This window comes from Acomys russatus, chromosome 10 (genome assembly GCF_903995435.1).
Source record: "Acomys russatus chromosome 10, mAcoRus1.1, whole genome shotgun sequence".
NCBI classification, from domain to species: Eukaryota; Metazoa; Chordata; class Mammalia; order Rodentia; family Muridae; genus Acomys; species Acomys russatus.
In genome coordinates, this window is record NC_067146.1 from 11007911 (window position 1) to 11027809 (window position 19899).

General features: G+C 37.8%; 1 protein-coding gene across 1 annotated transcript in view; it reads right to left on the reverse strand.

The window, feature by feature from the left end:
* The window catches only part of Mkln1 (muskelin 1), a 123213-nt gene that overhangs the window by 63967 nt on the left and 39347 nt on the right, over positions 1–19899 (reverse strand). The window contains 4 exon segments of the mRNA XM_051151766.1: positions 31–96; positions 1985–2062; positions 16242–16434; positions 17873–17982. Of these exon segments, the coding sequence (XP_051007723.1) occupies positions 31–96; positions 1985–2062; positions 16242–16434; positions 17873–17982 (447 nt within the window).

Sequence of the window (19899 nt, forward strand, 5' to 3'; positions counted from 1 at the left end):
TTCTGCTGGGACACTGCTAGTGCGACTCACCTGTCTGAACATCAATGACCATCTGGTGGCCTCCTCTCATTCCTGGTCGGTTATCTTCTCCATCACCTGAGGAAGAAAACATACTTTCTATAAAGAAATAATATAGCTTCGTATTCTAGAGGAATAGCCTCCCTTGGAAGTCTAGAAAGAGTGGTGACAAACACTCTCATATACTCCTTCAATATATTAAAAATAATTGAACAGTTCATAAATTGTTCAAATATTCAAAGGTTACAGGTGCATGTGTACTAAGGACATGTCCCCACCAATGATAAACAAGTATTCAACGATCAAGTTGTGCTAATATCACATTTGATATAAACCAGAAAAGCTAAGGTTCTCTTCATAAATATCCTATTAATTGAAATACATTAGTTTGGGAAATGAACTCATGTATGTAAACTGACACCATCTAACTCTACTGATTTCACAGGAGTACTATAAAATAACTGAAATGTCAGTTTTTATACAGTTATGAGTTACTTAATGATAAAGAATACTCTCTGAGAAATGCATCGTTAGGCAAACTCTGTTTTTGGGTAAATGTCCGGGTCTATTTACAGAAATCTACATGGACTGCCTATTGCACACTTAGCCATACAGCAAAGCAGTTACTACTCTAAGTAGTAACTTCAGGCAACTACATTGTCTGTATTTTTCAAAATAACTAATTACGGAAAAAGTTTAGATATTTTCAGCTCAATTAAAAGCTCATGGGATCATCGTTATTGGTCAAAATGTCATTATGAAACACATGGTTATATATAAAAATAGGACACAAAGCCAAATCCTTTCATTTACACTGAGCTCAACAATTCTTTTTCCTTCCTCATAGCTAGGTGTCCCTTAGATCCTGCAGATGATTATCACTGAAGGCTGCCCTTTTTTCTCGCCTCCAGCCAGCCTGACTGACTTTTTAAAAAAATAAATTAACAAAGTACTTAATTATTAATTTTTAGCATTTGTGGTTTGTGTATATAATCTGTTTATTTGCAAATACATGTGTCTTTGAATAAAATCACCTTAGACAGGACTATAAAAATACAAGTATGTTCACGCAACAGATACTATATAAGTTCAGGAGAAATTTTCAGTAGATATTAATGTTTAATGCTATAAAAGACTTCTCACAAGTGAAGACAAAGCTGTGGAAATATATGAAGACCATAAAACCAAGTGAACACTTACAGAACCATCTTTATTTAATGTAAATATTTGCTGTAAAACATTGTTCCTCTGACAAAAGACTGGTTATACACAATAAAGTGGGTTAATGAAGAAAGCTAAACTCTGAATCAGATTTTGAGTTTGAAAAACAACAAACCAGTCTCTATTAGAAATAAATGGCCCTAGGATCTGTACTTCTAAGAAGGAAGCCTGAGATGTGACCACTAAGGCATCTGAATCTCAAATTAACTGCCTCTAAGATCCAACTGTACTGTGTTTTAATTAGGGCTACTATGTCAACTTTTATTAGTATCTGTGTATGAAGCTCATCATTTGTCCCTTTTGTTTTCAAAAGGTCCTGTTAGGTGCAGTGAGATATTTTGTAGGATGTAAGTTTCTAGGAATACATCAGCGGCAGAACAGCGTGCCTATCACTTTACACATCTCTATAAAAGTAGTTTGTAACAGCATTCTCTGTGAAAAACAAACAATATTGCTTGATGTTTTGTCCTAGTGATGAGACAAGAACTTAAAAGACAGTTTAAACCCAATAAGCTTGGGCTGGGACTATAGCTCCCTGATAAGAATACTTCCCTAACATGTACAAGACCCTGAGTTCAATCCCTAGCCTCAGGAGAAAAAATATATATAATAATCCACTCTGCCTTCTAGTGAGTCTATATGTTACAATAAACACTTGTGCTTTATTAATAGAGTAGGATGCCTGGCTATCTAATGAAAACAGACTGTACAGAAGAAACAGAGGGAGCCAGGCGATGAAGCTCACCTTTGGTGCTCTTAGGAATGATCTGACTCCACCGTGGCTTATACTCCTGTTGGCTGATATACTGATTGAACAAGCCATCTGCAAATATGAAAAATAAGAATTGTATCTTAGCTGGCTCTTCAGCCTCCGAATATCTACCCAAATATAATAGTAAATTACCAGTTGACACAACAACAGAAACAAAATGTGTTAGCAGCAGCGCATATTAAATTTATGTTTCCACAATTACTGCCTTAGTTCCTGTGAAGTTACTAATGCACGCAATAGATAAACATGTGACCGCAACAAAGACCCTGAAAGAAGGAAAATGTAGAGAGGATAAAAAGTAAGATGACAGTTTAAAGCTGGAAACCAGAAGCAGCAGAAAATAATTAAAATAATCTGAATATATATTTTATTTCATTGAAACAGGACCATACATACCTTAAAAATAATTTTTGGCATCAATATAAATACAAATGGGAAAAAGGAAGAAGAATAAAGCCATGGAAGAAATCTGCTCTGGTGATGTCTCATCACCATTCTCTATTTTATTTAGCACTTTAAAAGTGTTTGTCCTTTAGCCAGGCATGGTGCTGCATGCCTGTAATCCCAGCACTTAGGAGAGGCAGAGGCAGGCAGATCTCTGTGAGTTTAAGGCCAGCCAAGTCTACACAGGAAAAGCCTATCTTGAAAAACAAAACAACAACAAAAAATCTTTGCCCCTCATAATGAATGGATTCTTGAACCCTACAGTCTTTGGATGAAGATCTTTCCACGAAGAGCCGACACAAACAACCCAACAACAACAAATATGGAAATAAGAATGTCAACAGCTTTTTTTTTTTTTTTTTTTTTTTTTTGCCAACAGCTTTGATGTAGGCACTTTATAGTGCAACCTCAGAGAAAGAGAAAACCCTTTAAAATGCAAGTTCCAGTTTTCTTTGGGTACAAACCCATGGCGGGATAAAAGTACTGCCAGCGGCAATAGAACTGTATTTACTGATGCTGCCAAATGTTAAATCTGTTTTGTCCCGGCTCATTTCATTCTAAAAACAACCCTAAGAAGGATTTGAACCTCCTCTTTAAAGACAGATACTAAGAACTTTATCAAACTCACTCGCATCACAGGGACTCAGATCCCACCTTGCTTTTCTTCTGAATCTTTCTTTCCTCAGTAAACTTCCCATCTACTTCCTGGAGAAGTTATTACACTAGTTACTACAGTTATATGGAGACTCACTTCCAGATGCCTATTACACCCTTTCCCCATGTCTGTCAAAGGTTTATAAATGATATATCGAACCCAGTTCTAAATAAGGGAACAAGGGAAATCTTCTAGAGGACTTGTAAGCAATGTTTCATGCTTCTAAACAGACAAACAGCCAGGAAAAAGAGACTTTTATTACTCTGGACACATTTCATAACCATATGCAATGTATAATGTATACAACTACTAAACCTATTTGTAGAGCTAGGAAAAGAGTCAATTCTCTCCTAATGACAGAGCAGAGAAAGATAAAGCAGAGCACTGAATGAACCAAGGAGGAAAGCCTCCTTCACCTCTGGACTTAAGTTATACAGCGACATTCCCTTACCATGTTAGAGTATCCATATAAACAACTAATAGTGCACATTCTCTCATGAATTTGCCCTTTGACCCTAATTTCTATCTGACGAGCATTTTTCCTTGCCACTAAAACAAAGTCTTGTTCAAAAACATTTTGTAAAATGCTTCTTTTTCATAACTTGCATACTGGAATATAAACACTGTCCCTAAGAGCTTTTGTTTCTGGGTTATTCACGAAGCAGCTGTAACCAACCAATCACCAAATTTCTTTCTTCTTTGCTTTTGTTACCTTAAAAATTTAGTGGGGAAACGAAGTTGCTTTATAAAAGCAGCACGCATGCTGAATGTGGTGGCTGCTGCCTGTAATCCTAGCACTGAGGCTGACGCCAGAGGACCGTCTTACGAATGAGGCCGGCCTGGGCGACACAGTCAGTTCCAGGCTTCCTGGGCTGAAGTTCAGATTCCATCTCACCTTCAACTCCTGACACACTTAGGAATTGGCATTTATATTTTCATTGTTATAGGAATGAGAATTAAATGCGGCACAATTTGATTTAGGGAATGTTTCTATTACAAAATCTACCCCTCTGTGAAGTCTTGCTTTATTTAGCCTTCCTGACCAAAACTTCCTTCATCATTAAATTTGGGAATCTTATTTCCCCTTCCAGATAAAATGTGTTGGGCTCCTGTCCATTGTAGTAATACGAGGACAGAAAAATAAAACAAAAACTAACCATAAGCTCAATATTATGTAAATAAAATAATTTTATTTAGCTTTATTTATTTAGGGAGATAAAAAGTTTTAAAATGACTTCCAAAACTTAAAAAATAACGTAAAATTATTCATGAAAGAGTTAGAGTAGCCTGGGGAGATAGTTCGGTGGGTAAAGTACTTGCCAGTGAGCATGAGGAGGAAGCCTGAGTCACCAGAACGCACATGTGTGATCTCAGTGTCCCTCAGACAGACTGAGGGGGAAACATGAGAATCCTTTGTGGCTTGAAGCCACTGATTCTGGCTTACTCAGTGGTAAAGAATAAGAAGATCCCATTTCAGACAAGGTGTAGGGGAGGGCTGATATCGGAGGTTCTATCTTGACCTCAATACACTAAGCCTGTTATACATGTCCATACTCATTCAAACCATGCACACAAGATATACACGACACAATCAAAGACCTACACTTCAAAACATACATCAAGTCTACCTAACAGCAGAGACCAGTGAGGGTGATGTAAATATATAGAAAAAAAAACAGAAGAAAATTCAAAGTGGGAAAAACACAAAGTAAAAAAATCAAGAAAACTACAAAAGAAAAGTAATAAATTTCATTTTTCTGTTTTTTTGAGACCAGGTCTCATTATGTAGCCTTGGCTAGCCTGGCACTCAGTTTGTAGAGGAGGCTAGCCTGGAACTCAGAGAGATTCACCTTTTTCTGAACAAGCATGAGGGAGCAAGCCAGTAAGCAGCATTACTCCATGGAATTCCTTCAGCTCCTACTTTGAGATTTCTGCCTTGGTTTCCTCTGATGATGGACTGTTACCTGAAATGTAAGGAGAAATAAACCCTTCCTCCCTGTGATGGTTGTCCTTGATTGTCAACTTGAGTACAATGGAATTAACTAAAACCCAAAGGACTAGGTACACCCATGAGATATTTTTTTTCTTAATTAAATAATTTGAAGCACCAAGACCCATTTCTAGTCTGGGTCTTTCAGGTGGGAAGACAAATCTTTAATCCAGATCTTTTGAGGTGAGAAGATCCACCTTTAATCTGGACCACACCTTCAGCTGGCAACCAACATAAAGGATACAGTGAAGGAAGTCTCTCTGCCAGCTTGTGTTTGTTCTCACTAGCAAGTCCATTCCTTCACTGGCACTAGAGCCGACTTCTTTGGAATTCTGGCATATACTGAAGACCAGCTGAGACATCCAGCCCAGTGGACTGAACTACTACTAGATTCTTGGACTTCTGTTTGTAGGCAGCCATTGCTGGATTAGCTAGACTACCACCTATAAACCATTCTAATCTCAATCTCCCCGTGTGTGTGTGTGTGTGTGTGTGTGTGTGTGTGTGTGTGTGTGTGTGTAGAACCAGACTAATGTACTCCCCAAACTGCTTTTGGTCATGGTGTGTTACCACATCACTAGAAACCCTAACTACAACAGCAGAGGAATAGAAAACTGTAGAAGTGGAGCCTGGTCAGAGGAAGTAGAGCGGTAAAAGTGTTCCTACGAAGGTTATACCCAGTCCTTGCGCCGATTCCTTCTTTCTCCTTCCTGTCAAGCTATGAAGTAAGTACTTTTACCACATGTCCCCACCACCATGACATTCTGCATCATACAGGCCCAGAATCAACACAGGAAAGGACTCTAAACTACAATGTTCTGGAACTGAGAGCCAAAATAATTCCCCACTTTAGGTTATAGTTTGGAGCTAACCAAATAGCAGATTGAAGTAGTGAAAATTTACAACAGTAAGGCGTAGCTATTAAAAGTATAGATATTGTTATCAGCCCAAATGGGAATCCAAATCCATCACTGACTAGTTGATATTACAGCAAAGTAATCATTCTCATTCATTTAATAAGAGGCAATGATAATACTACACATACCCCAGAAAACAAGTATGACATTGCAAAGTTCATATAAGGAACTTAAAAAATACAAGGTCCATTGTAAAACTTCAAATAAATATTGTGGTGGTGGCAGTGGAGGTGTGGCGGTGGTGGCAGTGGAGGTGTGGCGGTGGTGGCAGTGGAGGTGTGGTGGCGGTGGTGGCAGTGGAGGTGTGGCGGTGGTGGCAGTGGAGGTGCGGGGGGGTGGGCGGTGGCAGGGGGTGAGGCGGGTGGTGGCGGCAGTGGAGGTGTGGCGGTGGTGGCAGTGGAGGTGTGGCGGTGGTGGAAGTGGAGGTGTGGTGGCGGTGGTGGCAGTGGAGGTGTGGTGGCGGTGGTTGGTGCAGTGGAGGTGCGGCGGTGGTGGCAGTGGAGGTGTGGGGGGTGGTGGTGGTGGGAGGCAGTGGAGGTGCGGCGGTGGTGGCGGCAGTGGAGGTGTGGCGGTGGTGGCGGCAGTGGAGGTGTGGCGGTGGTGGCAGTGGAGGTGTGGCGGTGGTGGCAGTGGAGGTGTGGCGGTGGTGGCGCAGTGGAGGTGGGCGGGGTGGTGGGGGTGGAGGTGTGGCTGGTGTGCGGTGGGGGGGCGGCAGTGGAGGTGTGGCGGTGGTGGCAGTGGAGGTGTGGCGGTGGTGGCAGTGGAGGTGTGGCGGTGGTGGCAGTGGAGGTGTGGTGGTGGCAGTGGAGGTGTGGCGGTGGTGGTGGCAGTGGCAGTGGAGGTGTGGCGGTGGTGGTGGCAGTGGAGGTGTGGCGGTGGTGGTGGCAGTGGAGGTGTGGCGGTGGTGGTGGCAGTGGAGGTGTGGCGGTGGTGGTGGCAGTGGAGGTGTGGCGGTGGTGGCAGTGGAGGTGTGGTGGTGGTGGCAGTGGAGGTGTGGCGGTGGTGGCGGCAGTGGAGGTGTGGCGGTGTGGTGGTGGTGGCAGTGGAGGTGTGGTGGTGGTGGCAGTGGAGGTGTGGCGGTGGTGGCAGTGGCAGCAACACAGCGGCAATGATAAGGACGATGATGATGATGTAGTGTTTAGAATTGTAGTTGGTAGAAAACTATCAATTGTTTTATGTGCACCAAGTGAGAACTATGGCACTCAATCAAGTAGGAGTTAAGAGAAAGAGAAAATACAGGGTAAAGAATAAAAGAAGCTTTCTGAAAAGAACTAGACTTGAAGAATGAGTTGGAAGTGAATACTGAAAAAGGAAAGTAAACAACAAAGAGAACATGGCAAAAGCAAAGGCATGAAGAAGGCACAGGTAAGCAGGAACTTTGGGAAGAAGCCATGTTTCAGGAAGCATGGTGGCTATGAGGAAGAGAATGTAATTCTGCATTAGGGAGCACTGCTAAAATAAACAGAATCCCAAGCGAAAGAGCAAGAGACAACAGCTCTAGTATCCTGACTCATAAGAAGCTCCTTAAAATTAGCCAGGGGGACCTGCTTGTTCAAAGACTTGCTTTGTTTTATTTGTTCTCTGCCTCCTGAGTGCTGGATCAAAGGCATGTGCTACCACACTCAGCACAGTTGAAGATTAGTAACAATCAACCAGATTGGTTAGAACCAACTCATATGGAAAGGGAAAGAGGGATGCAATGCAAGAGACAACAACAGCTAAATACAAACCAAGGACATAAGAACGTAAGCAAATCTTGGTATATGACCTTGATACCAAACAGACATCACTGCTGGCAAGCAGAGACATAATAAGCAAATGGAAAAGGTTTGACAGCCAAAGTCATAGAGCATGAGGACAAAAACAAACACTGGATTGTTACAGATATGAAGATCAAAGTGTTAAGACAAGACACTAGTGATAACATAGTAACTGAAATGGGATAAAGAATTCAAAGAAGCATGAAAAATTAAACAGAAATGTCAAATTTAATAGGATAACTAAGAAAATGAGATAAATGAAATTAAGATGAAAACAAATCACTCAATTTTTAACAGGCTGACAAGTTCAGCACTATCACTAAAGACAACTCTACAAAAGCTGAAATGAAAACGGAATATTTAAACATTCCCCCCAAAACAACAGATTTCTTTCAAAGAAACATGTAGAAAAGTAACAACACTTTTCTCAACAATAACAATGGAAGCCAGTTAGCAGTAATATTCAAAAAATGTTTGAAAGAAAAAGTGCTAGTCAGAAATTCTATATCCAATAAGTAATAACCATCTTTAAGTGACAAATGTTTCAGACCTGCTCTTGTTATTATACGCCTTTCTAAAGGCTGTGCTTTAAGGCAAAGAAAATAAAGTCTTAGGTGTAGATCAGAGATGTACATAGTAATAGAGAGAAAATAAATCAGTAAAAAACATAAACCCTGTATAAAATGAAGCAATATTTACAGGGCCTCAAGTATGCCATCAGAAATGACAGTGACCCTATGAGTTATAAATAAATAAACCTGAAATTCCATTTGGAATCCTTCCATTAGAAGACAAAAAAATGTACTGACCAATTTTGTTAACTGTTTATCATAATTTTTATCAGAAATATAATGTGGAATATATTAGAGCCAAGTAAACAAAGAGAAACTTTGAAATGTTAAAAGGCAAGGGATGGCAACCACAACAAGAAATAAAGAGATGACAAACATAAATGGTAGAATGGTAAGCCAGCGCTGACTATTAGTGCTATAAGCCCCATGGCAGGGTGCAGGGGCAGGAAGATCTCAGGATGGGGTTGGGAAGTTGGCCAGCCTAGCAGAAAGATGAGCTTCAGGTTCAGCAAGAGACCTGTCTCCAGGGACAAGGTCAGAGAATGATAAAGACAGAAGTCTATCATCCTCATCTGGTCTCTGCATGTGCACACACAGGCAGATACATCTATACTCACAAATACACAAACACAAAAATTAATTACAATATAAATAAATAACATTTGTAAGAGTTACTTCTTTAAAACAAAACAAGATACAGAAAGATTGAAAAGACTGAAATGGGGGTTAAAGACTATAGTTTGCCAAGTGCTTGCCTACCATGCACAGAGCCCTGGCTTCAATCTCTAGCACCACATAAAACTGAGCATGTTAACAATCATCTGCAGTCTCAGCAGTCCCAAGTCATCCTCAACCATAAGGCAGCATGGGCAACATGAAATCATGTTGAAAAGAAATAATATTGTTTTTAGATACTGAAAAAGATACGCTGTGCAAATAGTATCGAAAAGTAGGTAAACAACTCATAGTAAAATTTAATTAAACATAAAAAAATGAAGATGTACAACTAAAAACATGGCAACAAAATATAGGAAGAAAATTAGAGCCATAAAGAGGCACGCAATCTAACACAGATGGAAGACTGTTAAGATATAGATTCTTCCCAGTAACTGAATCAAACAGAAACTACTGATAAAGGGTGGTGCAATGTGACTGGCAAACCTGACTGGAGCCTGTCTTTACTACTTTGTGGGTTCTCCTTTTTCCTACCCCTAAAAATCTCCCCTGGTTTTGCTCCCCTATCACTAGATGGGAGAGAAAGAAGGATAGAGGGGAGAGGGAGGGAGGAAGGGAGAGAGGGAAGGAAGAAGGGAGGGTAGGAAGGAGAGAGGGTGGGGAGGGAGGAAGGGAGGGAGAGAGAGAGAGAGAGAGAGAGAGAGAGAGAGAGAGAGAGAGAGAGAGAGAGAGAGAGAGAGAGAGAGAGAGATCCTTGAATCTAATTTCTTCTGGTTTCTTCTTTGCTTGTAGCTGGAATCTGCTACTGAACCAGACAACAATTTAAGTAGATGTAACTTTATAACCTTAATGCATGTGAGAAAAATTAAAATCTGGTAATTAACTTGACATCCATCTAAAGATGGTATTGAAAAAAAAAGATATAAAAGCTAGGCATAGTGGTGCGTGCCTTTACTTAGGGCTCTCAGGAGACAGAGCAGGAGGATCTCTTTCTGGGCCAGTTAGGACTACATATTGAGATGGTCTCAAAACACAATAAACACACAAACACATGGGGACAGGGAGAGAGGGAATCTCAGAGAAAGAGAAAGAGGAAACAGTAAACAGCATAGAAAATAACAGAAAAGATTAACAAATCACAAGTTAGTTATCTCTAAATGACTAATAAACCAAATACATTGCTGTAACCGTGACTTTTTTTTAAATGACAGTTCATAAAAACTAAAACATAGCCCAGGAAAACCTACAAATATTAAGCAGTTAATAAGATAGTAAATATACCTAATCTCTCCGAGTTTTAAGTGTCAATAGACAATTCCTAAAAAATGTTAACTGATTAAAGCTGAAGCAAACAACCCTGAAGTCTACACTGTTCATAAAAACTGAGCAGATGGGTAAAGTGCTCCCAGCAGGCCCACGTGAAGATAGATTACCTAACTCTAAGAAACTCTTCCAGATAAGTAAGTTAAAAAAGAACTCAAATCTTAACACAGAGAGAAGAGATAAATTCTGAGTTCATGGGATGAAATTAAGATACTAAATCTGAATGAAATATAAAGGAAGGAAACACTATATGGCCTTCTCACTAGTAAGAACAGTGGAAGAAATCAAGGTAAACGTTAACCAATCTAAATCTTATAGACCCAAAGAAACACATGATGACAAAGTTAAGTATATATGAGAAATAAAAAGTCAGCTTAAAATTAAAAAAAGAAAACAATAACTGATTTTCTACATTAGTGGGTTAAAACAGGAAAAATCATCACAAAAGGTAGAAAAGGTAGTAAAATTCAGTATTTCTTTGTTAATACATATTCTTAGCAACTTGGAAATCTGATGCAAGGCCCTCCAAAATGCCACATCAAATCCGTGTAATAATGATATGTATGACATTAATTGTAAGTCTGTGGACATTTTTCAGACTGAATTTGCCATACTCTATCAAGAGTAGATGTTGCATTCAGCAAATGTTTTTCCTGTATTTCCGAAGTGATTAGAAAACAATTTGGTTTTGATAATATGAACTATACCAGAACATATGCTACCATTATGCCCTCAACCTTATATAGATACCGTAGCTCAAAAACTAAACATAAAAAGCAAAGGGCTGTAAGGAATGAAACAACCCTGTGGCTTCAACATTCATGGTTAAGAAACTAGGGGGGAAAAGGGGGGGGGGTATAGTGCACAATTGGAATTCCAACCCTAGGAAGGTGGAGGCAGATGGATTGGAACAAGTCCAAGGCCAGTCTATACTACAAATTAAAGAGAAGAGAAAGAAACCATAAAGAGTAAGTCATGACATAAAGATTCAAAAAGGAAAATTAAATGACTTCATACTGATAAAATCACCAACTTCAATGAAGTGTGCATATTGTGCACACTCCTCAAAAGCATCGGCTACCAACCCTCACTCAAGAATACAAAATGCAAGCAGCCTTTTATCTATTAACAATAAGCATTCTGAAGTTTACAAGTCTGCACAAAGTTAACTTTAGGCCCACTTTTGACCATTCACCATTTTAAAACTCCATCGTGGTACTAATAATTCTATATAAACATTTTCAGAAAAATTAAAGTGGGACTAATTCTGACCTCCTCCTTTCTGTAAAGGCCAGACGTACCCACACACCAAAACAAGGTGTGCACATTACAACAAAACTGCTGGCCAGTATCCAAATTACTCAGCTATGCATAAGAACGCTCAATAAAATTTTACAAATCAAGACCTATAATGAGTATCAAATGGGGATTCTTATAGTATTAGAAAACTGAATTTAAAGATGAAAATTAATGTAATTATCAAAGATAAGAGCAGTGGAAAGAGGCAGATCCTTTCACCATCTCAAAAGACAGGAAACAGGTTTGATAAAACGCAGTTTCTATTGCTGATAAAGATGATAACAAACTACATTTCCTCAATCGATAAAAGATGTATATAAAAAATTATAACTAACATTTTACTTAATGACTGCTTTACAAAGGTATCTGCTGCTTCCACACTACTCAATATGCTGTGGAAAGCTTGAGCTAATACAGTAAGAAGAAAAGCAAAATTCAATATGTTGTGACTGGATAAACACATGAAAAGAGTCTTTGAACAGTTATGACAAGACTAAAATCTTTACTGGCTCTCTCAAGATACCAAAAAAAAGTGACTTTAGCAAAGCTGCAGAGTAGAAAATAAACATAAAAATACTTGCTTTTTCATATAAACTAGCAATTTTTAAAATTCTATTTGTAATAGGAATATAAAGCATAAAATACTATGAGACAAACAACATACATATCCAAGACCCAACTACTAAAACCTAAAGACAATGAGATAAATGTTAAAAGAACTGGAAAGACAAAAAAGTATAAAGGTCGCTTTAAATAGAGCACTTAGCATGAAGATCTCAATTCTTGCCAAGCTGATCATGGTGTATCATAAACAAAGCAGAACCCTAGGAGACACTGCTAGGCACTGGCAAGCAGTGTCACATGCTTCTAAAATCCTAAAACCCACCGAGAACAGTGCTGGAAGATTCACAACTTGGTCTGCAGACAACTATCAAGTTGGATTATCACGATGGTGTGACACTGTGAAATATGCTGCACTGTCAAACCAGAAATTATTAGGTTCCTACCTGGTACCACACAAAAACAATCCCAGATCAGTCATAAGCATAAATGCAAATCTTAAATATAAAACCCTTGCAAGAGAGTGGAGACAGGTTTTGATCTTTAGACAAGAAATGCTCAGCTCTAGCATCAAGAGCATGGTACCTGGTGCCAATCAAGCAGACAGACTCTCATCACAAGGCAAAACCTGATGGCTGAAAGGTACAGTAAGAAGACGAAAAGATAAGCCAGAGACCGTAGCATGTATTTTCTTTGTATTTGTCTGGGTTGTTTCATTTTGTTTTATCTTTTTGTGACAGGGTCTCATGTTTCCTAGACTAGCCGCTAGCCTGGTACTTATCTGTCCTGCCTTCACCCACTAAGTACAGGGAATTCAGGCCTATATCACTAGATCTTGTGAAAAATATTTTTTCTTACTTTCTCCTTTTTTACTAGCATATATTAATTGTACAAAATAGTGAGTTTCATTATAAAATTTTAAATAATATCCCATCAGGAGCTTGTCTCCCACACACTGAAAGAATATATTCTCAAATCACTTAAATATCTCTAATAAATGACTTGTCTCCAGTTAGAAGAAGTCTCAAAATGCAGACACAGGAAAATAATTCACTAAAAACAACAGGCAAAAGATAAAAAAGAAAAAAAAATGCTTCATCAATAGACACAAGGATGAAAATAAGTATATGAAAACATGCTAAGCATTAATTATTACAAAAGCACAAATTGAAACCAGAAAATATATACATATATTAGAACAGCCAATATTGAATCTATACAACACATGGACAAGGCTTTTTAAAAATTGTTATTTTATTTTATTAGCATTTCAAGCGTGAACACTGTATTTACGTCACTTCCCAACTGCTCTTCCCCTCCAGCTCCTCCTGGGCCCTCCTTACTCCTCACTTCACACACCTGAAATGTTTTACACTACTGCATGAATATGAAACAGCAACGCTGGAACAGCTTGAAAAGCCACACTATGCATACAACACGACACCCAGTAACTCTACACCTACGCACCTACCTAGAAAAGTGAAAGCACGTTTCCAAACAAAGACTCGTATGCAAATGTTCGTATCAGCAGTTACCTGCAAGAGCCCACAAGTGTGGGGACCCAACTGTCCATCAACAGATGAATGCAGAAGTAATGTAGCTGTATCCTGCACTACTTAGCAGTATGAAAATGACAGCTATGGTTCCACAACCTAGATGAAATTCCAAATAGTTAACCCAGTGAAGAAGTCCAAGAGTATGGTTTGTTTATATAATGTTATAGAAATGCAAACTCATCTGTAGTAACAGAAATAAATAGTTGCCTGAGGATGAAATGGAAAGAATGCAGGGCTAGATTACAAAAGAATGTCAAGAATATAGAGACTGTCAATGTTTGTTCCTATGAAGACAGCGGTGGTGGTGTCAGGTGTTACACATATATGCCAACACACATATCAAAGTATACATCCCAAGTATGCATAGCTTGTAGTGTCTCTGTGTGTGTGTGCATGTGTGTATATCTATTGACCTCTCAAAGGGCAAAATAACCTTGTCTTTTTTTTTTTTTTTTAACAAAGCTTAGTCTTATTCTCACATGAGACTTTTAGAAGGTGTTAGAAAAAAGGAAGAAGACTTAAAATACAGATCACACTTGAAGATAATATTAATGTGTACATTAAGTACACTAAAAGAAACTTTTGTTTTGCTCCATTGTAAGAAGCTTGATAAAAGATGCTTCGATGCCCTGCTTTCCTGTTCAGTGGGCAAAAGCTTCTTGGCCTCTTCTACACTTTCAGTGGAAGAGAAGCCAAAAAATTCTGCACTGTTCTCTTCCTTATTTGTTCAACAAATCATCATCGGTGAGGTCAGCAGCAAACTGAACAACCCTGAAAGGAATCATTATTAACTAAGTATTCCAAGGCAACTGAGAAAGGCCTTAGCAATACGGAACATGATGTGGCTCTAAGCTTTGGTTACTGTCACTTCTGCTAAGCCGGGCTCCCTTTCTAGAGTCAGAATCACAAGTAACTACAGTAAACAGAGTTTCCTGTGCTTTTCATTGCTTATTCTAACCAATGGGGCATACATCTAAAAAGACAGTTTTAAAATGTAATTATCATTAGCCTCACAACTGAATGCAATTGCACATGGTGGCTGCTGTTACTTTGTATCACTAACACAGTAAAATTAGATGACCTAAGAGATGAAGATGTTAAACAAACCAACTCAAATTATAAAATTATCTATATACCTCCCTCATACTGATTAAAAAAATATATGCACTCAATCTTAGAAATTGAGACATATATATGTACTTTCATTGGTAGCATTTTAATAGTTTGATATGAAATTAATTATTGGTGTTCTTAAGTATACTCAACTTCAAAACTATCATTTCTTTATTTGTAAGTATGAGTCATCATCAATTAAATAAGTAACAACAATGTACAGGTGTGGGGGTAACTTTGCCATTGTATCTAACAATAGAAACTATTTATTTTAGGTTAAATTTATAAACTAAAATAGAAAAGTATGATTTCCAGTTTCTTTAGCTATAAAATACCCAACACAATCTCTGCACAATGCAAGCACCTGGTAATAATGGATAATAACAGCAGAGAGATTAAAATACACGAAATCAAAGGACTAAAATACATTATTATTCCTTATTCTTTGTATATAAAGATATACTTAATTCAATCCCACAAGCTTGTTCGTTTTTTGAGAAAGTCGTGTTTCTCAGGCTAGCCTAGAACCTGCTAAGTAGCTGAAGATGACATCGAACTTCTGATCCTCCTGCCTCCACTCTCTCCAGTGCTCAGTCAGGCCAGTTTATTCAATGCTGAAGTTCAAAGCCAGGGGTTCACTTATGCTAAACAAGTATTCTACCAACGAGCCATACTCAAGCCCTCCACAAGTTTATACTGCATATCTATAATGTTCATTGTTACTATGAAAACCATTGTGGAAAAACTAAAAGGAAAAAAAGGGTAAAAGAAGGTTCTCATTCACTAAGGGATAACAGGGTCCTCTTTTTATTTCAAATAACTGAGACCTTAAATATCCATACTCATAGCATCTCATTATATTATATACACACATTGAAAGCCAATTTATAGGCCACTTAAGAAAATCAGCAATTCTGTAAGAAAACCACGAATTATGTAGTATCATTCACACTATAAAGAAAATCATTTTAATGCAAATTACTTTGTCTGTTATATCTGTTAATACTTTCTGAATATACAACCCCCTCCTATCCAAATCATACTATTAAAAAAATGAATATTGGCTATTGAAAATTAATTTAAGGAATAAATCATCAATAACAGTAACAACAAAAGTGCTTGGCTTCCCACAATGACAATTTAATACAGGTAAATGAGTCGACCCCCACCCCCCACCCCCGTGATATTAGAAACCTATCTTACACCAAAAATTTCCCTACTCTAAGGAGCTAACAAACTTTATAAAGTAAAAACACAGGAAAAATGTAAAAGAGTAATAGCTGAGTAAGCAGCACATATTCTTTTTGAAAGTTTCCTATAAATACTGCAATTATTCCAAATAATCCAAGTTTCTAAGTTTCTTACCATTCACTGCTTTTTCGATCAGCTCTTCACAGGCATCAAAGTCTCCCTTCAACACCAGCTTGTCATGCATATCTGTCAGCATTGGATGCTCCAGTGCAATCTTGGTTTTCTTTTGCAGGGATTCAAAAGCCTCTGTATAGTTGTGCTGTCTGAAGTGTTTCAGGCAAAGGCGAATGGCCTCCTGTTCGCGGTACTACTAGAGCACAAGACAAGTAGGGGAAAAAGAGATCTGCTTAGCTGCCACTGTAGGAAACAGTAACAACAAAAACAAAACAAACACAAACACAAACACAAACACAAACCTAAGCTGAACACTGACTATTTACCAAGCACTATATTTAATCTTGTTCATTAGTTACCATTATTTTCTCCTGTCAAGCAGTAAAACTGAAGCTTAAAGCTACTGTGCTAACTTGTCCAAGGTCACAAGTATGTTAACCAAAGGAGAAACCAGATATAGTTCAGAAGCCTTTTGGTTTTTTTTTTTTTTTTAAGGCATGGGCCTTTAATTATAGCACTCGGGTGGCAGAGGCAGGTGAATCTTTGTGAGTTCGAGGCCAGCCTGGTCTACAGAGTTTCAGAACAGCCAAGGCTACACAGAGAAACCCTATCGTGGGGAGGAGGGGTTGTGAGCAACATGGTCTTTAAAAATCCCTTAAGGCTGTACATTTTACAACTCCCAGGGCATCAACTAATAATATCACAATGCAGGTACTAAGATTAAGAACAGCATGAATTTGGAAGTCAGCACTCAATTTACAAACCATTTTCTTTAACAGGGTGAATGCCAGAAATAAACATAAACTGAGAAAAATAATTTTAAAACAAGGTAAAAATAATTGCTGGGAATACCTCAAATTGTCTAAGCATATTGCTTTACAATAAGAATTAAGAGAAAAATTACACTGCATGACAAAAAAAAAAAAAAAAAAAAAAAAAAAAAAAAAAAAAAAAACCACAACTATTACCTAGAAACATTACCCTTGAATAAGAAAAATAAAACCCAAAGACTTGAAAAACAGCCTCACTTCTCAACTAACATAAAGTTATCAAATACCTATTTTATACAATATAATTATCAAGATGTAGCCTCATCAGAGTGATTCTGTATCCCCACTGATTTTACATTTCCCCCTTTGGGCCTCAAAAACAGATTTAATATTAATTATCTATATAATAGCAGTTCTATTAAAGAGAGCAACATATAGCTATTATGTTGATTTTAGGCATTTCAATCAGGTTCAAACATTAAATTTTCTATCAGGTGTAAAAGTAGCCCACTAAAAACTGTATTCAAAATATTCATATCGCTTTATACTACAGATAAAATTGAGGGCTAAGTGAACAGCAGCCACGCTGCCTGAGCCTAAATGCTGGTCCAAGTGCTTTTCAACTGTTCGAAACTCTCTGCTCCATTTCCTCATCTATACAATAATGAAGATTGATAATTACTTCTCACAGAATAGTAATAATTTAAATGAGTTAGGACTGCTAGCAGCTGACAGACCACAATGCTTAAACAAAACAAAGAGTTAGCTGATTAATCGTAATTTTTATGATTCTTAGCACTTTCAGTTGGCACATCTCTCTCTCGCTAGGTACCAAAGTCTAATTGTAAAGCACAGTCCTACCTTGCTGTACCAGTTCAGACAGGGCTGCACTATATCAGGATCATCAATGCCACTAAGTTCAACATACCAGATGCTAAAATTAAAGCTGGGCCCCCAGGACAAAAGTGGAACTTTAAGGAGGAAAAGCAAAAAGAGGGGAAAAATTAATATAGTTCAAATAAAGTTTCAACAAGTAAAGCCACTAATGTTTATGTCTATATGGATTCACTCATCACAATTTCTGCACACATAGCACACCCCAGATTTAGCCCTCAGGAGGCTACGGCAGAAAGGCAAGAGTTCCTAGGCTACATAGCAAACTCGGGCTCAAAAGAACAGCAACAACATAGTACTATTTTTAACAAATGCATCTTAAAAGCAAGTAAGCATTTAGTTTTTAAAAGATGGCTTGTGATATTAAAAACAAATCTGACTGATGCCATCATATTTTCTTAGTTAACAAAAACTGTAATAAGTTCCAAATCATACATCTACCCATAAACATATAAAACCAGAACTAGATAATACAAGAGGCTATTGACCTTACATACAGTAGATAATAATATTTTAAAATTACATTCAAGTATAGAAATTAAATGTTCAATTACTTATCAATATATAATTATGAAAAGAAAGCCAAAGGGGGGGAAAAAATCTTTAAAGTCAAACTTGGAAGACATATCCAAGTATAGGCGAAAGATGCAACAACAACAAAAAAATCTCAGGTTTTCTTTGTAATAAGATGATTCAACAAAAAGATACAGTGAGGTAATTTATAATTTACCACCTTAACAGAGGCTAAAAGAAAAAAAAATGTGCTCAGTTACTCTTAAAAATCATCTTAAGCCTTAAACATTAAACCTGAGGAAATATTAGGACTTCTTATTCAAGTCTGAAGAAGACAAAGAAGCCAATTTCCCTACTATTCAGTTTCACACTGATGTCTTAACCCAAACGCTGGGGGACTGGAGAGATGGCTCAGCTCAGTTCCCAGCACCCACACGGCAGTCCGGTTCCAGGGGATTTGATGCCCTCCTCTGACCTCCTCATGCACTATGCACATAGAATACAGTACATACACATACATGAAGGTAAACATATGCATAAAGTAAACAAAGATATAATTTTAAAACAGAGAATTACAGTAAGAAAAAAATTGGTCACTTGAAAAGGCCATAGCTGTCTACTTGAAAATTTAAGACTTGACTGGCTATCCAGTATTTCTGTTCAACTACTAACACAAGTGCTTAAAGAGCTTTAATAAATCAATGCTTTCCTACCACAGTCTTGAGGGTTTCAACTATCCATTTTAAGCCCACTCTTAAATATTATTATTACAAAAAAATTCTCTCAAGTAAAAATATGTGGGATTCTGGCATTAATTACTGTTCTTCATTAATAAATTTGACTTCTTTAATTCTATTATATTAACAAAATATTTCTTTTTTTAAAAAAGCTTTATTTATTTATTTATTTATTTATTACATGCACAGTGATCCTCCTGCATATATACCTGCAGGCCAGAAGAGGGCACCAGATTTCATTATAGATGGCTGTGAGCCACCATGTGGCTGCTGGGAATTGAACTCAGGACCTCTGGAAGAGCAGACAGTGCTCTTAACCTCTGAGCCATCTCTCCAGCCCAACAAAATATTTCTAAAGGTGTGAGGCAGAAATGGAAATCCAAAGCCTCCATCCTTAACATCCTGCCCTCATAATACTAACTCTAAAGGACGTCTAGCTTGAAGGATATATTACAAGCACTTTCTTAAGCTAAAACACTTGCTGACAAATATATGCCTTAACATAATATTTCTGAACTGTGGTTTGCAAATCATTGCTGAACCATGAGATTGACTAAGTAAGTTTAACCAGCATTTCATGTAAAAGGTGAAACATATAAGAACAAAGCAAACAATCACATTACAGTGCCTTGATTCAGTGTTTGGTTTCAGCTGATAGCTCTAGAATAAATGACAAACTTCCATGAATAATTAAGGCAATCAGGTAACTATGTCCCACAAAATTTTCTAAGATCCCTTTCCTTT